This window comes from Notamacropus eugenii, chromosome 2, assembly GCF_028372415.1.
Source record: "Notamacropus eugenii isolate mMacEug1 chromosome 2, mMacEug1.pri_v2, whole genome shotgun sequence".
Taxonomy (NCBI): Eukaryota; Metazoa; Chordata; class Mammalia; order Diprotodontia; family Macropodidae; genus Notamacropus; species Notamacropus eugenii.
The window spans coordinates 264,362,144-264,379,476 of record NC_092873.1 but is presented as its reverse complement, the minus strand read 5'-3'; the positions used below and the strand labels follow the sequence as shown (position 1 = coordinate 264,379,476).

Sequence of the window (17,333 nt, the reverse complement as noted above, 5' to 3'; positions counted from 1 at the left end):
AAACTCCAGTATTTGACATGGATTTGATTATGAATACTGGGAAGTCTTTACTTTAAAGACTGTATCAGGTCAACATAGCTAACTTTTTCGTTCCTTACCAAGATACCACAGACAAGGTTTTTCATAAACGAGATGTCGTTGTTTTTAGAATGATGATGATTTTAGTTAACATAAAATAATATTATTTGGAATTTTCCTCTCACTGGAAATAAAATTGTTTATCTTTATTTTCCTACTCTGATAACTAGACATGGTTTGTTTGTTCAACAAAATGTTTTTGTCATAGGAACCATCAAAATGGTAGAAACAAACCACAGTGTCTTACATCTGTTAGTACTGATGATGGTTTTTCTTTAAGCAGGAAGCAAATCATTTCCTACTTTTTAAAAACTCCTCAGATAGGGGTTAAACAATAATTTGAAGAGACAGCTGTCTCAAAGATCTTACATGGAAATATTTTAGAAAGCATTACTTGAAGTGAGCTGAAAGCTTTGATGAAACCAAGGGAGACTAATAACACACTGATGTTTATAGACACCAGTGAATTTGATGGCTACAAAGGCTGAACAGCTCCCCTGGAGAGACCTTCTCATTGACATTTTTATTTAAAAGTTCTACATGATGCAGTATTATATAAAAGTGGAAAAAAAAAAGCCTGGAAATAAACATGCTATGCTTTCAACTCTTATACTTTTAATTCCTCCTGAGTAAATTCACTAAGGAGTTCTAATAGATACTAGAGTCTCAGAGACTATCTTTAAGAAATAAAGTGATAATTATTTTCAAGGCTCTCAACTTATCTAATATAAAAAAAGTGCCTTGGCTTGCTATTTCCATGGATCAAGTGCATTCAATTCCACAAACATATAAATTCATTACTATGCGAAAGGCACTGTTGTAGGCACTGGAGTCATAAAGGCAAAAATAAAAGAATCACTGCATTCAAAGAGCTTAGATTTTAGTGGGTTTTAGATAGGAGAAATTATCACATATCTAAAGATAAGAAAAATACAAGGTACTTATAAGAGTCCTAGCAACTGGAATAAGCATGGAGATGTGTATCAGATGAGACCTGAAGGAAAAGATGGATTATAGCAGGCAAGAGGAAAGCATGCATTCTCGGCATTGGATATGATCTGTGCAAATAAATGCATGGAGGTAGGAGATGAAATACTGAGGTCATTTTGCCTGTTACAGAATACATGTAGAGAGCAATGTGACATTTGATTAAAGCCAGGCTGGGAAGGATTTGAATGCCATTAGTATTTCATCCTAAAGGTTTCAGGGAGCAACTGAATATTTTTGGAGTGGAAGGGTGACATGATTAGACATGGACTTTAGGAAGATTATTTTGGCAGTGGTGTGGATGATGAATTGGAGAGGGAAGAGAAACACATTACAGTATCTTACAAAAGTGAATTTTAAAGGTCATTTTATTGATGCCAAACTGCTCCCTGGTACAAAGACCTAACTTTTTCATATAAATATTCTCCTAGCAATTATGTATGGTTGTGAACCTTGGAGCATTATAAACTCTGAGGAATCAAAATTGCAGATCACCTAGAGGGAAACAAAGATATGTGCTATGGATATCAGTTGATTCCTACATGTTTCCAATGGGGCAGCTAGGTGGTGCAGTGGATAGAGCACCAATGCAGGAGTCAGGAGGAGCTAGTTCAAATCTCACCTCAGACACTTGACACTCAGTAGCTGTGTGACCTTGGGCAAGTTACTTAACCCCAATTGCCTCATCCAGGGTCATCTCCAGTCATCCTGATGAATATCTGGTTACTGGATTCAGATGGCTCTGGAGGAGAAGTGAGGCTGGTGACCTGCACAGCCCTCCGTCACTCAAAACAAAGTCAAGTGCAAGTCATGTCATCATTTCTCTGATGGCATGGTCTTCTTTGGTAACAAGGGACAAATACACATGTTTCCAATGATGGGTTATGTGTAAAAAATATCACAGAGAGCATGCAGAATTGAAAAGGGATGGACAGCCCAAGTGCCCCAATGGCATACACAAAAAAGTAAAAGACCTAATGGAAGGACTTCAATACTCTGGGGAGGATCTATGGAAGAATATAGAAAATATCTCAAATAAAGTATGGGTGGGATACAATTCTGTTCCAATGGAAGAAATACATGCACTGATGAGATCACAGCTCCGCTGAAATACTGAGCTATTCATTTCTTATGGCATTTCCAACAGAACCTATTCCAATAATTCCTTAACCTTTAAAAAAAAATCTTTCCTTGGACTTTCTGCAATACTTGCAACTGGCTCATTCACTTCTCTTTCATTTTACCATTAAGCTTCTTCAAAGAGTATTCAACCTAAACTATCTCCACTTTATCACCACTTTCTCTCTAGTTCCTTTCAACTTGGCTTCCCTCTCCCCTCCTCTATTGTCGCTGTTCTTTAGGAAGTTATTAGTGATCTCTTACATAGGCGGTTTTTTCCTCTCATTCTCTTCTTCCTTTATCTTTCTGCAGCATTCAATACTTCTGGATCAACTCCCCTCCTCCTAACGGTGACATTGGACTCACCTTCTTGACTGACTGATTGGCTGTTCTACTGTATTTACCTTGTTGCTCTCCCCTTGTCTCTTTTACTGGTTCCTCTTCCTTCTACAAGATCAGTCTCTCAAAATATTCACTCACCCCTCTCCTCTTTCTACATTATATTCCTAGTAATCATAAACACATCCAATGATTTTATTGTTAACTTAAAGGAAATGAACCCCATTTCTCTAGTCTTGAATTCTCTCCAAGGATATAGACCCATTGATCTGATTAACGAATATTTCTTTCTGGATGTTCTACTGACACCTCAAACTTAACATGTTAAGACAAATTTATCAAAACCTCTCCTTCCTTCTTTCTCCTGACTTGTAGAATTTGACCTGAAAAGAACCTTAGAGGTCATCTAGTGAAACCTCCTAATTTAACAGATGAGGAAACTGAGACCCAGAGAAATTAAATGACATATCCAAGGTCAATGAGTAGTAAGTGGCAGAGCTAGATAAAAGCCCCAAGACTTTTTACTCCAAATCCAAAATTGTTGCTTCCCTCATTTTGGTTGTTGCCACTCAATCTTACTGTGCTCACAACCTTGGACTTATCTTTAATGCTTCCTGCTCATTCACATTTATGGTGGGAGCAATATCTTGATCCCTGTTCTGTGCTCTATAGGTTAGTTTTTCCTGATGCTTGGTTTATGAGAATGGCAATGACGGAAAGTTTAGTCAAAGGAGCTTCCGTTAAATGAGTCAACTCAACACGTTCTCAAAAGACTATCCTTATTGAAATCCTTCTCTTTCTATGATTAAGTAATTATGTTTTATGAACTAATGAATGAACTACAGGTGTCTCCTTTTGTTCCAGCATCAAACATAAACTACTAGGGTACTGGTGTGAGTCTGCTCTATCCAAGAATAATCACTCATTTCCAATCCATCATTAAGTATATTGATTCCATCCCCCCAAAATATTTTGTATCTATCATCCTAATTCAAGACCTCATTATATTTCTTATAATATTTAAATCAATTCTTTACTAGTCTTCCTATATTCAGTATTATCATCTTAACTACTAAGCCCTTTGGTCAATTCTTTGGCCAACTTTAATTGTGTCATTCAACTGATAAAACCCTTTAATAATTTTTCAATGTATGCTCAAAAAAGACCAATCTCCAAACTATGAGCTCTTTGAATCAGTGACATTAGCCTCCTTGCTGTTCCATGAACAAGGCACTCCATCTCTTGGGTCCAGGCATTTTCTCTGGCTATTTTCCATGCTTGGAAGACTCCCCTTCCTTATCTCTGTCCCTTAGATTCCCTGACTTCTTTTAAATCCCCACTGAAATCCCATCTTCTACAGGAACTTTTTTCCCAGTCCCTCTTAATCCTAGTGCTTTCTCTTTTAAAATTATTTCCTATTATCCTGTATAAGGTTTGTATGTATGTGTGTATATGCACGTTTGTGTGTTTGCTTATTGTCTCCCCCATTAGATTGTGCTTTCCTAGAGGGCAGAGACCGCTGTTTGCTTCTTTCTTACATTCCTAGCCCTTAGCACAGTGCCTAGAACATAGTAGACACTTAATAAATGTTTATCAACTGGCTGATATACTTCGTATCTCTCCCACTAGTCTGCAAGGTTCTGGAAGATAAGGCTATGTGTTAGATGTCTTCATTGTTCTTCAGAATCTACAACAGTGTCTTGCATACAAAAAAATGCTTAATAAATGTGTGTTCAATTGAATGGATAGACAAAGCATAGGTTTCCTTTGTAGTGAATTCACCTAAAGATGTCTATAATTGTAATACTGTCATTCAACTAGCATACTTTCAATAGGCATCTGACAGAAACAGACACTGTGGCTTTCAGATTTGTAATATCTAAACCACTCATCATTCTAAGAGTTAAACTGTGAGCTAAACTCAAACTATTGTTCTGGAATTCTCTTTGGCACAAATAACACTTTCTTTCTCTTTCGAAAAACCTAAATTAAATAGCTGTATTTTGACTGAAAAATGTGTTCGGTTCCCAAGTAAGGCCAAACACTTGAAATATTCATGTGCAGTTGGGTTGCCTAACATAGTGGCATTTCTCCATAAGATTTTGCTGGGAAGTATATTCAGAGCTTCAGCCTGTCTATTACTGGCAAGAATATCAGTATAGAATTCCAAATAATTTGAAAAAGACACTAACTTTTCAACCGCTAGAAGTAATTTTATTTTAAGTGCAAGAGACACATGAGATCGAGAGTAGTGGGCTTATTGCCAGAGTAGTTACAGTTGCCAATGAGGTTAAACTTAGAACTATGAACTGTTTACAGCTTATTAAAACATATAAACAGTCAATACAAAATATGTTAAGTTGGAGACTATTCATAGCCATCATTATCATCAATAAGAAGTCACCATTTCTAACATAGTTGGATTTGAGATTCTTGAGACCAATGGTACTTGGAGACTTACATTTTAACACACTATAACATCTGTTTGGGAGTTCTGTCCATTTACATATTTTGTAAGTATTACACTGCCTGACTACTTATTGTTTCATAGCTATATGTGTAATTTAAGCAAAAAAGGGGAAATATATTTTATGTGACATTCCAAACATATTTTGGTGTGTTTCTGATCATTGCTTGAACCTGAGACCTAAGGTAAAACCTCTTGTTATGTCTACTTTAGCCTATAAAGAAAGACATTTCTAAACACCAAACCTATTTAGAGCACCATAAAAGAGTTAAGGTAAACATCAACCATATAGAGTTTCGGCAAAAGAAGAGGACAGATATGATTAAAAAGCACAAGCCCAATTGTGCTTGGAATAATGTTTCAGATATGGCCCTTGTGTATTTGAAATGGAAGGGAACTAACTTAAATAAGAAGATATAAATGAGGACTAGTGATGGGAGCACATTAAAAGAAAAGAGAAATCATCAATAACTACTTCTTAGAACACCTTGTTTCAAGAAGGGGAGGTTGGGTGATTCAGGTAAAAAAATGCAAACTTTTTACTTCCAGGTTATCAAGGACAAGCAACTCCATAGTTTTGCAATGACCAAAGAGTGCCCACCATCTCTAAGTGCTCTTTTATGGATTGATTAAGTAAACCACCCCAACATCTCAGTTGTTGCTGGTACAATTGTAAATTGTCCTATCATCTTCAAAGGCAGCCCTCTAAGGAACCATGGTTCAAGAAAAGGAGCAGATGAGGATTGTTACCAAAACACCTCAATGATCACAACCTCTTAAGCCTTAAAGATCATTTAATCCAATACCTTCCTTTAGTAAATAAGAAAACAGAGATTGGAAAGGTTAGGTTAGTCATTCATCCAGTTAATGGCATATGACTAAATGACTAAATAAATAAATAAATAACAAGAACATATATTATTATAATATATTTATAAAGTAGTCCCAAGTTGCCCAGAATTATGGTAGGTACTATATCCTTGTACTCTATAATGAAATAAATTAGCAGAGGAAATTCTGAAAATATACTATTGTACCAACTGGAGATGATTTACAACTATAGAAACTGCCAATATCCCACTGGAAAGTTTCATTGGCTTCAAGTTCTTCTGATATAACTTACTCAAATAACTTTACTGCATCTTTGAGAAGACGTACGCCAGCAGCTTGAATTCTTTTATTTCTGTGTGTGTGTGTGTGTGTATGTGTGTATGTTATGTGAAAGAAAGAGGCAGAGAGAGAGAAATACAGACAGAGAAACAGAGAGAGACAGAGAGATAAAGGAAAACAGAGACATAAAGAGGCAGAGGACAGATACTTAGACACAGAGAAGGAGCAACAGAGACAGAGGCAGAGACACAGAAGGCAGAAAGGGAGAGAAGAAAAGAGATTAAAAAAACAAAGAGACATACCAGGCATAGGCAGAAAAACAGAGAAACTGAGACATGCAGTCAGACAGGTTACTGCTGAGAAACACCCACCATTCTATTAGAAGGGTAAAAAATCTGATTTTCTTCTACTAAACACTCTTCTATAGATATTACTCACTTCAATACCAGATACACTCAGGGAGTATGTCAGACACTAAAGATAACAATTTGGATGTTTGACCATGATCTAAAATGCTTTAGTCTATGTAACCTTACATTATCTGATCTCTGAAAATTTATTCTCAACCAAATGAAATCAGGGGCTCCTTAATGTCCTTCTCAGGAATGATCGGTAACAGCTAAATGATCACCAGTATTTTACAAAAAGTACTGTGAAAGTCCTGGTAGTATTAGCACCCCTCTAAGATGTGATGTGGTATATAAGAAAAACTTCAGTTGTTTGACCTAATCATGTGGCAAAATTTTAAGCAACAGGCTTTTTCAGGAGATTATGAAGATAAAAGGCTTTGTAATAAGTGAACTGAACTTAGATGAAAGGTACCATAAATAAGTACTAAGACTTATATAACAATAATATTCATTATTAGACCAGATTAAAATCCTTCGCAATACTATGGGAATTATTTAAGGAAAGAACAAAGGTCCTAAGAACTTATCATCTCAGTTGCAATAGTGACAAGAGTAATCCTCATCTTTGTATAGGATGTGAATCTGACTCTATAATGATAATAATTCACTTCCTATGTAATAATTCTGTTTCTCAGGAAGAAGTACTGATTTTATCTATCAATAATAATGGTGATGATGATGACAATAATAATACAACATGAAAAAATAGTAAATGATCAGTTATTAAATCTCCTTGATCCAAATTAAGTGTGCTTGTTATAAATCACTATAACTGGAAAATATTCTTTGAGAGCTTGTTTTTGTTTTATTTTTGCCAAGTATCATTATATTTAGATATTAGAAACACCAGCACAGTCCCACAGTTTAATAGTATTTAGCTATTTTTGTTTTTGTCCAGGTAGAAAATTAAACAAACAAAAAAGAATTTGGACTCCTGGTTCAAGAATGAAGCAATAATTTTTATGCTGCATTCAAGAAGAACAAGCATCACATACATGAAATTAATCAGTAAAATTGATCATGATTATATCTAAAATTAATAATGTAGTTAGGTTATCATATGAAATATGTGACATTTTAAAACAAATCTAATTACCTTTGGATTTGAAGTTCTGTGTGTGATCTGAAAGTGATTATATATCACAACTCAAAAAAAAAAATAACATAGCAAAAGTACACAGACATGGAGACCTAAATGGACAAAATTCTCATTCAAAATATGAAAACCCCTATTGGAGAATGGCATGCAGGATGAATATCTTTTCATTTTTGATGAAAATATCATTTTGTTTCTTAGTCTTATAAATTGTTTATATCCTTCCCATCCCTTTTCCTGAGTTTCCTCGGACATCAAAATCATGCCTCTTTTGTTATCTCATTCCTCAAACTATTTTGAGCTACTGAAGGATCCTTGCCTCAAAACATCCTACCTGTTTCAGTACAGCTTGTTCAACCCAGAATGTACCTCCAGAAGGCCTACCCTTCTGCATTTGATGAAGTTTTTACGGGAGCCTCCATTTGGTGATGGGACATCAACCAGCCTTTCTTCATTTCCATCCCAATCCTACTCTTGATTTTCTCTAAACTTCAAAACTATGCCCCTGTACCAGCTGTCTTCATTTTCCCAGTATCTCCCCCTCATGGCTTTCAGCTTCATTTTTGACTTCCCCTAAAAGAAATTAAGCTCCCTGAGGGCAAGCACTATCTTTCTCTTTGTTTATATTCCCTATTGTGTTGATGCACGCATTGCCAGAGCCAGCTCAGTGTTTAGGAGGCTCCGAAGAAAAGTTTGGGAGAGAAGAGGTTATTAGACTGACTACCAAACTGAAGGTTTACAGAGCCCTTGTGCTGACCTCACTGTTATATGCTTGTGAAACATGGACAGTCAATCAGCACCATGCCAAAAACCTGAACTGCTTCCATTTGAACTGTCTTAGGAAGATTCTGAGGATCACCTGGCAGGATAAGGTACCAGACACAAGTCCTCGCTCGAGCTGAACTGCCAAGCATTCAACCTATGCTTCAGAGAGTACAACTCTGATGGGCTGGCCATGTTGTTCGAATGCAAAATGTACATTTGCCAAAAACACTATTTTATGGAGAACTCACATGGGGCAGGTGATCACATAGTGGCCAGAAGAAACGATACAAGGAAATTCTCAAGGTCTAGCTCAAGAACTTTGGATTTGACTGTGCAACATGGGAGACACTGGCACAGGACTGCTCAGTATGGCATACCCACATCAGAAAGGGTGCTGTGCTCTTTGAGCAAAGCAGAATTGAGACAACACAAAGTAAATGCAGGATCCTCAAATTTGGGATATTTCCCTCAAATATTCACACAGACTACCTGTGCCCAACCTGTGGTAGAACATTCCGAGCTTCTGTTGGTCTGATCAGCTACAGTTGGACACACTGAAACTTCACTTTGTCATGGTGATGTCATTTTGGTCTTCTTCGAAGATGAAGGACTTCAATCAACCAATCATTCCCTATTGTTTATATTCAATGAAGGATGAACACACAATTCCCATCCCCAGCATTTAGCACAATTCCTGAAATTACTATTACTAATGCTTATTAAATGCTTGTTTCCTTCCTTTCTTAAAAAACTATCATGATTGGCACATATCATCCACCTTCCCATACTCTTTTGCATTCTCTCAAAAGACTGATGGTAAACATCACAGACTGGAAATCTGAAATGATGGAGGTGATGAAGAGGTAGTCAGTATAGGACAACTAGATAAATCAAGGACATGGAGAAGGGTGGGGGAAATGAGATACATTTCCTTAGTATGGGAAGTCTTTTGGGTCATCTGCCAGAGTGTAAGCAAACTGTGGATGTTAGTAAAGGCAAACATGCATCAGTCATACTGGGCACTCATCAGAGTAGAGTTCCCTGACGTTTACTACAAGCAGAAGGCCTATGGTGAAACCAGTGAAATAACCTCTTTAAAACACTCAGCCTGAGTAACTGCCAGGATACTCTCTTATTCTTCTTGTCCCCTGTTCCTTTATCAATCTAAACTCTGAGCTAAGACATAAAGAATTATTATATGTGATGTTAAAATAAACATATGGATTTTTCAACTGTTGATTTGGAAATTCATGGGATTATCATATCCACATTCCAAGTGAAATTGCAGCCACAGACAGACAATATGGCTTCCAAAAGTAGAGCCAAAGGGCTGCATAACACCAGACCATATTTTGAATCCTTTAAGTGTCTGCAAATCCCTTGAGTTAACAGTGAGCCACTGGTTACATATTTTGTTTCCTTTTTGAGAAGTGTTTAAGCAATCCAAAGTGTGCTATAGTAGAAAGGGCTCAGGAAGGGAAGTTAAAGAGATCTGGATTCTAGACCCTTTCTTTCTACCAACTAGCTATGTGATTTTAGCCAAATCATGAATCCTCCTTGGTTTCTGTTTCCTCATCTGCAAAATGAGGGGGGGCAGGGAGATAGAGGGGAAGGTTAAGTAATGACTAGATTCCTTCCAGCTCTGATATTGTATTGTTTTTCTTTTAACCCTCCTTTTCCTAGTATTGAATAAAGTGGCCAAAATTTAATGGTTGTCTATTTCTTTTTCAGCTAGGTGGGATGGTGGATAGAATGCTGGATCCAGAGTCAGGAAGACTCCTCTTACTGAGTTCAAATCTAGTCTTAGACATTTATGAACTGTGTGACCCTAGCCAAGTCACTTAACCCCATTTGCCTCAGTTTCTTCATCTGCAAAATGAGCTAGAGAAGGAAATGACAAACCACTTCAGTATCTTTGCCAAGAAAACCCCAGATGGAGTCAGAAGAGTTGGACACAACCAAAATGAATGATTAACAACTGTTTCGTAGAACACAGTGTCCTTTTACTTTAGCAAAAAGTAAGAGACAACAGCCTCACTTTCACGGTGTGAGAATTTGATGAAACAAATAAGAAATCTATAGAGGGGAAATATCCCAGAAGATCAGGCTATGCCCATGCATAAGTAAATTAAAACCAGGTCCACAAGGACCTGTACTTGATTCAAATTTACTGCCTATGTCAAAAAGTAATTCAGTTTTGAATCTTTAAGAGGTCAGAAAGAAAATGTTAGAATATTAGTTCTCGAAGTTGACTATAATACAGGCTGCCACAATTGTTTGATTTCTACCAGGAGGGGGAACTGAAACCTTCTGGTTCGTATCTAAGAAATCCATGATATCTAAAAGCACAATTCCATCCTTAAAGGCAGCAAGTGTAGTAAAAACTTAATCTGAGGACATCCACAATGCCTTCAACAGAATGTTTGATTGATATCTAAAAGAACATCGCAAAGAATGAGATATAAAATAGAAACTATTAATGAGGCCAATTGACCTCCTCTATTTTTCAAACTTGTATATCCTAAGCCTGCACTAACAATAACTTCTGTAAGTAAAGTAGTATATGATCTCTCCCTCCTCATCTCTACTAGCTTCTTTCATATCTCAGCTAAAATCTAAGATTTTTAAAGAATTCTCCCAAACCTCCTTAATGTTAATGCCTTCCCTCTGAAATTAACTTCAATTTATGTTATATAATATTCATATTGTATATTAAATTATATAAGTATTATTATATATAAATATAATATGATATTCTTATAACCCTTATGGTTATACATTCTATTTATTATGTATATGTGCATATATACATATATGTATACTTTGTATATTTTCATTAGCTTGTGAGCTTCTTGAGAGCAGAGATTATTTTTGCCATTATTTGTATCTCTAAGATATAACAGTGTCTGCCACATAGTAGGTACTGAATAAATATTTGCTAACTTGAAACAGACCCATCTTCAAAGAATTTACATTCAGTTGGAGAAGGAAAAAAATATATATGCAGACAAGTAAATACCTTATCTTTTGTTTTCATCTATATCAAAGAGTTCAGCAGTGTGGGAAACTCTTATATGAGAACTCTCACTAAGAATACAGAAAGTCAACTTTTTGCATTGCACAGTCTTACGGATTTCTGTAAGTGACTTGCACAGGATCACACAGTCAGCATGTGACCCAAGATGAAACTAGAACCCAGATATAATTCCCTTTTCCAAATTACTTCCAAGAATTTGAGGACAACTTTAATGACTTAATCCCCTAGTATTTGTTTCTCTAATAAAAACACCTCCAGTGTCTTGAAATGATGATTTTTATATGGCATGAGCATGAAATTGTTCTCTGTTCAGGTTCTCTATGTGTGTTTTTTCTGGTTATCAAAGGTCCCCTCCCTGCCTTCTCTGCCTTTTTTCCTACACTCAGTCTACAATCTCCTCCAGCACCTCCCATTATGTCCCTAAATTTTGCAGAAAAGATGAACTCTTTCCTTCTTTCTCACTAAGTTGGGTTGTTGTCCTTTGTTTTTGAAGATAATCAAAATGACATCACCATGATAAAGTGAAGTTTCAGTGTGTCCAACCGAATTGGTTGATCAGACAAATACAAGCTCGGAATGCTCCACCACAGATTGGACACAGATAGTCCATATGAATATTTGGAGTGGATACTCCAAATTTGCACATCCTATGTTTACTTTGTGCTGTTTCAATTCTGCTTTGCTCATAGAGCACAGCACTCTTCCTGATGTGGACATACCATGCTGAGCAGTCCTGTGCCAGTGTCTCCCATGCTGCACAGTCAAATCCACTAAGTATAGAAGAAGAAAATGCTATGAAGCCCTTTTAGAATTGAACTACCCTGGATTTCTAATTCCATGCATTCTCTTCAAATGCCTTGCCTTGCAATGAAAGCTATTATGGTTTCCCTTATGAAGAGATATACTGCCCTGATTAGCAGTACAGGGAATAACTGGTGGTAGTTAACATTAAGAAAATGTCACATACTGACACAAGGCCCACAAAGTCTTTCATATGTTTTTCAAATAGGGTAAAAAGCCCCTACATATTATCAGGGAGTCCTGGAGTTGGAAGGGACCTCAGAAGCCATCTGGTTTAGATAGGAAATATGAATTTGTTATGCCCTAGTTGGTCTAAGCTTCCCCCATATTTCTCAGAGAATGAACATTGTAACTGATTCCTTAACTAAACAAGAATTTCCCTCAACTTTGCTGACAAGTTGTCAACCAACAGTCCAAAGGAGCGGTGGATAATGTACTGGATCTAGAGTCAGGAAAACCTGAGTTCAAATCCTAATGAGGACACTTACTAGTTATATAACCTTGGGTAAGTCACTTAACCTTTGTCTTTCTCAGTTTTCTCATCTGTAAAATGGTAATAATAGCACCTGTCTCACACAGTTGTCATGACGATCAAATAAGATAATATCTGTAAAGCACTTTGAAAATCATAAAGCACTCTATGAATTCAAGTTATTGTTATAATTATAATTAGTTGTTAATATTATTGTCATTACTAAGAGAGAACTTATGATTTCTCAAGGCAGTTCATTCCACTTTAGGACAATACTAATTATGACAGTCACAGCTTACATGGGTTTAAGCTCTAAAGGCAACAAACTGACCATCATTGAAAATCACTTAAATTTCTGTAAAATCCAATTCAGTATATTTAAATAGCTGCACTAGGAAATGCTAGTATCTCTCTAAAAGAAGACAGACCATTGATGGATCTCTGATGGTAGCTATTGTTTTAAGGATCTAGTTTAAATGGGAAATTTCTACCTCATTCTTTTCATTATTAGAGTATTTAAATTTTACTTTCAAATCAATTCCACAACCATGAAGTGCTAAACAAAAATGAAAAGACAAGAACAAAAAATAGTTCTTGACCTCAAGGAATTTACATTGCATTGGTGGGGATATAACATATACAAATAAATAAACAGAAGGTAATTTAAGAAAGGAGAGAGCAATAACACCTGGGGGCGGGGGGTGGGTGGGTAGAGAGGTGCATCAGGAAAAGCTTCAGATTAGACATGGCACCTGAGCTAAATCTGGAAACAAGGTAAAGATTCTAAGAAGCAGAGATAAGGAAGAAAGGCATTCCAGGTATAGGAAAATGCCAAGTGCACAGACAGAATCAGGACATGAATGGCTCACAGGTTGTGTTCATCCTTCATTTTTGAAGAGGACCATGACATTAGAGAAATGATGACTTGACTTGCACTTGACTTTGTTTTGAGTGAGGGAGGGCTGTGTAGGTCACCAGCCTCACTTTCTCCTCTTGAGCCATCTGGATTCAATGACCAGATGTTCCACATGAATGGCAAAGGCAGAAAGTAAGAAGGGTAGAACAAGATTGTGTTAAAATGGTGTCTGACAAATTTGAATTTTATCCTAGAGGCAATGGAGATCCACTAAACACTGTCAATCAGAAAAGTAGCTTTAAAAAGTTTATTTTGGAATATGACATCCACTGTTATCTGGGGTCTGAACACTGTTTTCACCAGTATCCATAATTAGTGTTATCTATGGGATCTCACATTTCTTGCTCACAAAACCACTTCTGAAATGAATAGTTTCCATGTCTATCTTAAGCTCCATCTGAGATAATGATGTCTTAGATGAAATGATTCAAAGGGAGATAAATAGACAGGAAAACAGTATACACAGTGATTAAAAAGAATGAAAAAAGAAAAAATGGAAATTTAACTCGATATAAATATAATATCAAAGTTTGCTCCCAAAGAAAAAATAAGGGAATGTGCCTTCCTCCTTTATTCGCATAGGCCACAGACGAGTATGAACACTGTATATATTATCAGATTTGGTTAATATGCTAGTTATTTTCTTGAGATATTTCCTCTTCCTTCCTTCCTTTTCTTTCATATTTTTTTGTCTTTAAATGCCCAGCTCTCTAGATAGAACATGGGAAACTGGAAAATTCCATTGATGTTAAAAAAAAGATATCCCTAAAACTTTTGAAATAAGTTTAAAACATCAAGTAGCACAAGAAGAAGAAAGTCAAAACTCAATAAACTATAGCTACAGGCATTAGGCCTGGAATTATCTAAATTATAAATATAAGAACAAACCTCTAGAGATATTAATTCTGGTGCAAACTGGAAGTGAAGTCAAAAATAAATGAAAATTGGATTGCTCAGACCAATAAAAATTATCCCAAACCTGTTTTCCATGGCATCCTTCTAACACCTCTAATATGGTCAGTGAAAGCACATTCTGCTTTTCTGTGTTGTCCATGGGGACAAACAGAACCTCTGCCCCAAAGAACATAGTCATTGCAATTGATACAAGGCAGGTCTAGTAACAAGGAAGCATTTGATGGAAAGGGAACTGAGGTAATATGAAATCTGCTCTAGCCTGGAACTAAGAAAACTCATTTCTCTGAACTAATTGTGCTTGTTTACAGGCTTATTACAGGATTAATAGAGGTAGATGATAGGGAAAAAAAAAAAAACCATCTCTGCAGGGTTGAGTCTGTATAGTCTCCTCTCTCCTATATAGCAAAGAAAACAGGCAAATCTCTTTCCCAAATACATTATCTTTATTTTTGAAACAGCAAGTCATTGACCTCCTGCACTTACAAAGGAATCTTTTCAGTGCTTTCTCTTAAATGCACCAACTCTTTCAGATTTTGTAGACCTAGCACGAACACTGCTCATTTCTTAAGCCCAAAGAGCGAAATACAATCAGGGGGACAGCAATCAACCTAAATAATAAATAAATTCAATGGCCACAAGAGCTATGAAGACAAATGTGAAGCTTCTTTCGTAAGGAAGACTAGCTCAAAAAGTTGAGTAAGAAGGAACATTTAGAAGAGTTGGGAAAATCTTGTGCAAAGCACTTTAGTAGACAATAAATTGTAGTATAAACATTTCTAAGACCTTCAAGCATACACAACTCATTCAGTTTCTAAACTGTGGGGATATTGCCTCCTTCCTTTTAAAAGCAACTTAAAAATTACAAATAGAGGCTTAGAAAGTTATTTCCCAAAGGATAACAATGAAAACAAACAAACAAACAATTCTGCTGGAATATTTTGATTTTATGAAAATATAAAAATTTAGAACATCTGGGAATAGGATTAAATATAGGTACATAGTTTCAATCACATTTCGTACAAGCTAAGGAATTCATTTCCCATGGAGAGATTTACCTTTGCAATTTCCTCGATAGGCAATTTCCAGCTGAGGATCCTTGCATTTGGCCCTTTGAAATTCACACCGGGATAAGAAGGTTCTTCCATCAGACGCACAGAGGGATTTCTGAGGGGTTCCTGCACAGTCCAGGCTACACTCTTTGTCTTTATCTTGATCCACTCTCAAAAACTAAGGAAGAATTAAAAAAAGGAAAGAAAAAAAATCTTGAAAAAAATAGTGATGTTGCAAAAGAGTAAGAACAAAAGCCAAATAAATTATTATCACATTATCAATTATTTTCAGGGATATCTTTATTTGTTTGGAAATGTTTAGTTAGCCATGAGCCAGTTGTCTCAATGTAACAACAGTTGTTATTTCTGCCATCTCTATCCTCTGTCCCACTACAGTTGTAGAACCATGAATCATGATCAAATGAAATCTGTCATTGTTCCTGGATGGGTGTGTCTATCTACTCTCCTTAGAGGCAGCTAGGTGGAAGGGCCTGGAGTCAAGAAGACCTGAGATCAAATATGACTTCCAGCACTTACCAGCTAGATGACATTGGACAAGTCATTTATACTCTGCCTCAGGTTCCTCAGTCATAAGATGGAGATCTTAATAGTACATTTTGATATTACATATTAATAGGAAAAGTAAATGACAGTATTATGTACAATAATACACAATAGTAATATAAAATACAGAATACACAGTAGTATATAAGGGGTAGCTAAGTGCTACAGTTCATCAATTGCTGGACCTGGAGTTAGGGAGACTATACCTCCTAAATTCAAATACTGCCTCAGAAATTTAGTAGCTGACTGTGTGACTCTGGGCAAGTCACTTAATCCTGTTTGCCTCAGTTTCCTCATCTGTAAAATGAGCTAGAGAAAGAAATGGCAAACCATTACAGCATCTTTGCCAAGAAAACCCCAAATGAGGTCATAAAGAGTCGAACACAACTAAGTAACAACAAATTAGGTCTGGGAGTCCTTAGCAAAGGGATAATAGCTGAACAAACAGGAGATCATAGGATCACCAAGAGAGTGGGTACAGGGAGAATCTCAAGGGACTCTCATAGTTAGGAGACAGGACAAAATATGGTTGATGATCCAGCAGAGACTGAGGAGGAAGAGGCAGACAAGTAGGAAAATTAGGAGAAGACATAGTGTCATGAAGAGAGATCAGCAGTGTCAATGCAGAAGAAAAGTCAAGCATAATGAAGCTTGAAAAAAAAAGAAGAAAAAAAAGAAAGAAACCAATGGGCTGTAATCAAGGCTAGCCTGGGAAAAATGGACTACTCATACAAAGTATACTTAATAGCCAGCGTGATAAATAATATTGGTTCATATTGCATAATCCAGGAGTGTCTCAATATCTTGCTTACTGAATGCCATTGAAACAAGTGATTGCAAAAAAAAAAAAAAAAAAAGACTGCATACATAAAAAATTTAAAGATTAAACATATAGATTTTAAAAAACTCCTAAGTCACTAGAAGTCACTAAATTTAACTTTTTAAAAAGAATATCATATTAAGAAATTGAGAGATCACTGGTGAATGACCTTGAGAAAAGCAGTTTAATTTGAGTTGTGAGGTCAGAAGCCAGATTGCAAAGGGTTGAGAAGAGAACAGAAGGTAAGGAAGTAAAGGCAAAAAGAAGAGACAGCTCTTAATGGGAATTTGGTTGTGAAATAAAGGAGAGGTAGGATAAAGATAACTTACTATTTTAACTAAAAGAACCAAATCTGGAGTCAGAGGAACTGGGTTCAAATCCCATCTGT

The 17,333-nt window shown here is 36.3% G+C and overlaps 1 protein-coding gene across 8 annotated transcripts in view; it reads right to left on the bottom strand.

Annotated features, from left to right (window-relative positions):
* SMOC2 (SPARC related modular calcium binding 2) overlaps positions 1-17,333 on the bottom strand; it is a 251,531-nt gene that overhangs the window by 161,609 nt on the left and 72,589 nt on the right. For all 8 annotated transcript variants that reach the window (XM_072643931.1, XM_072643932.1, XM_072643933.1 and 5 more), the window contains exon 2: positions 15,568-15,739. In XM_072643931.1, the coding sequence (XP_072500032.1) occupies positions 15,568-15,739 (172 nt within the window). The remainder of the gene's footprint in view (positions 1-15,567; positions 15,740-17,333) is intronic.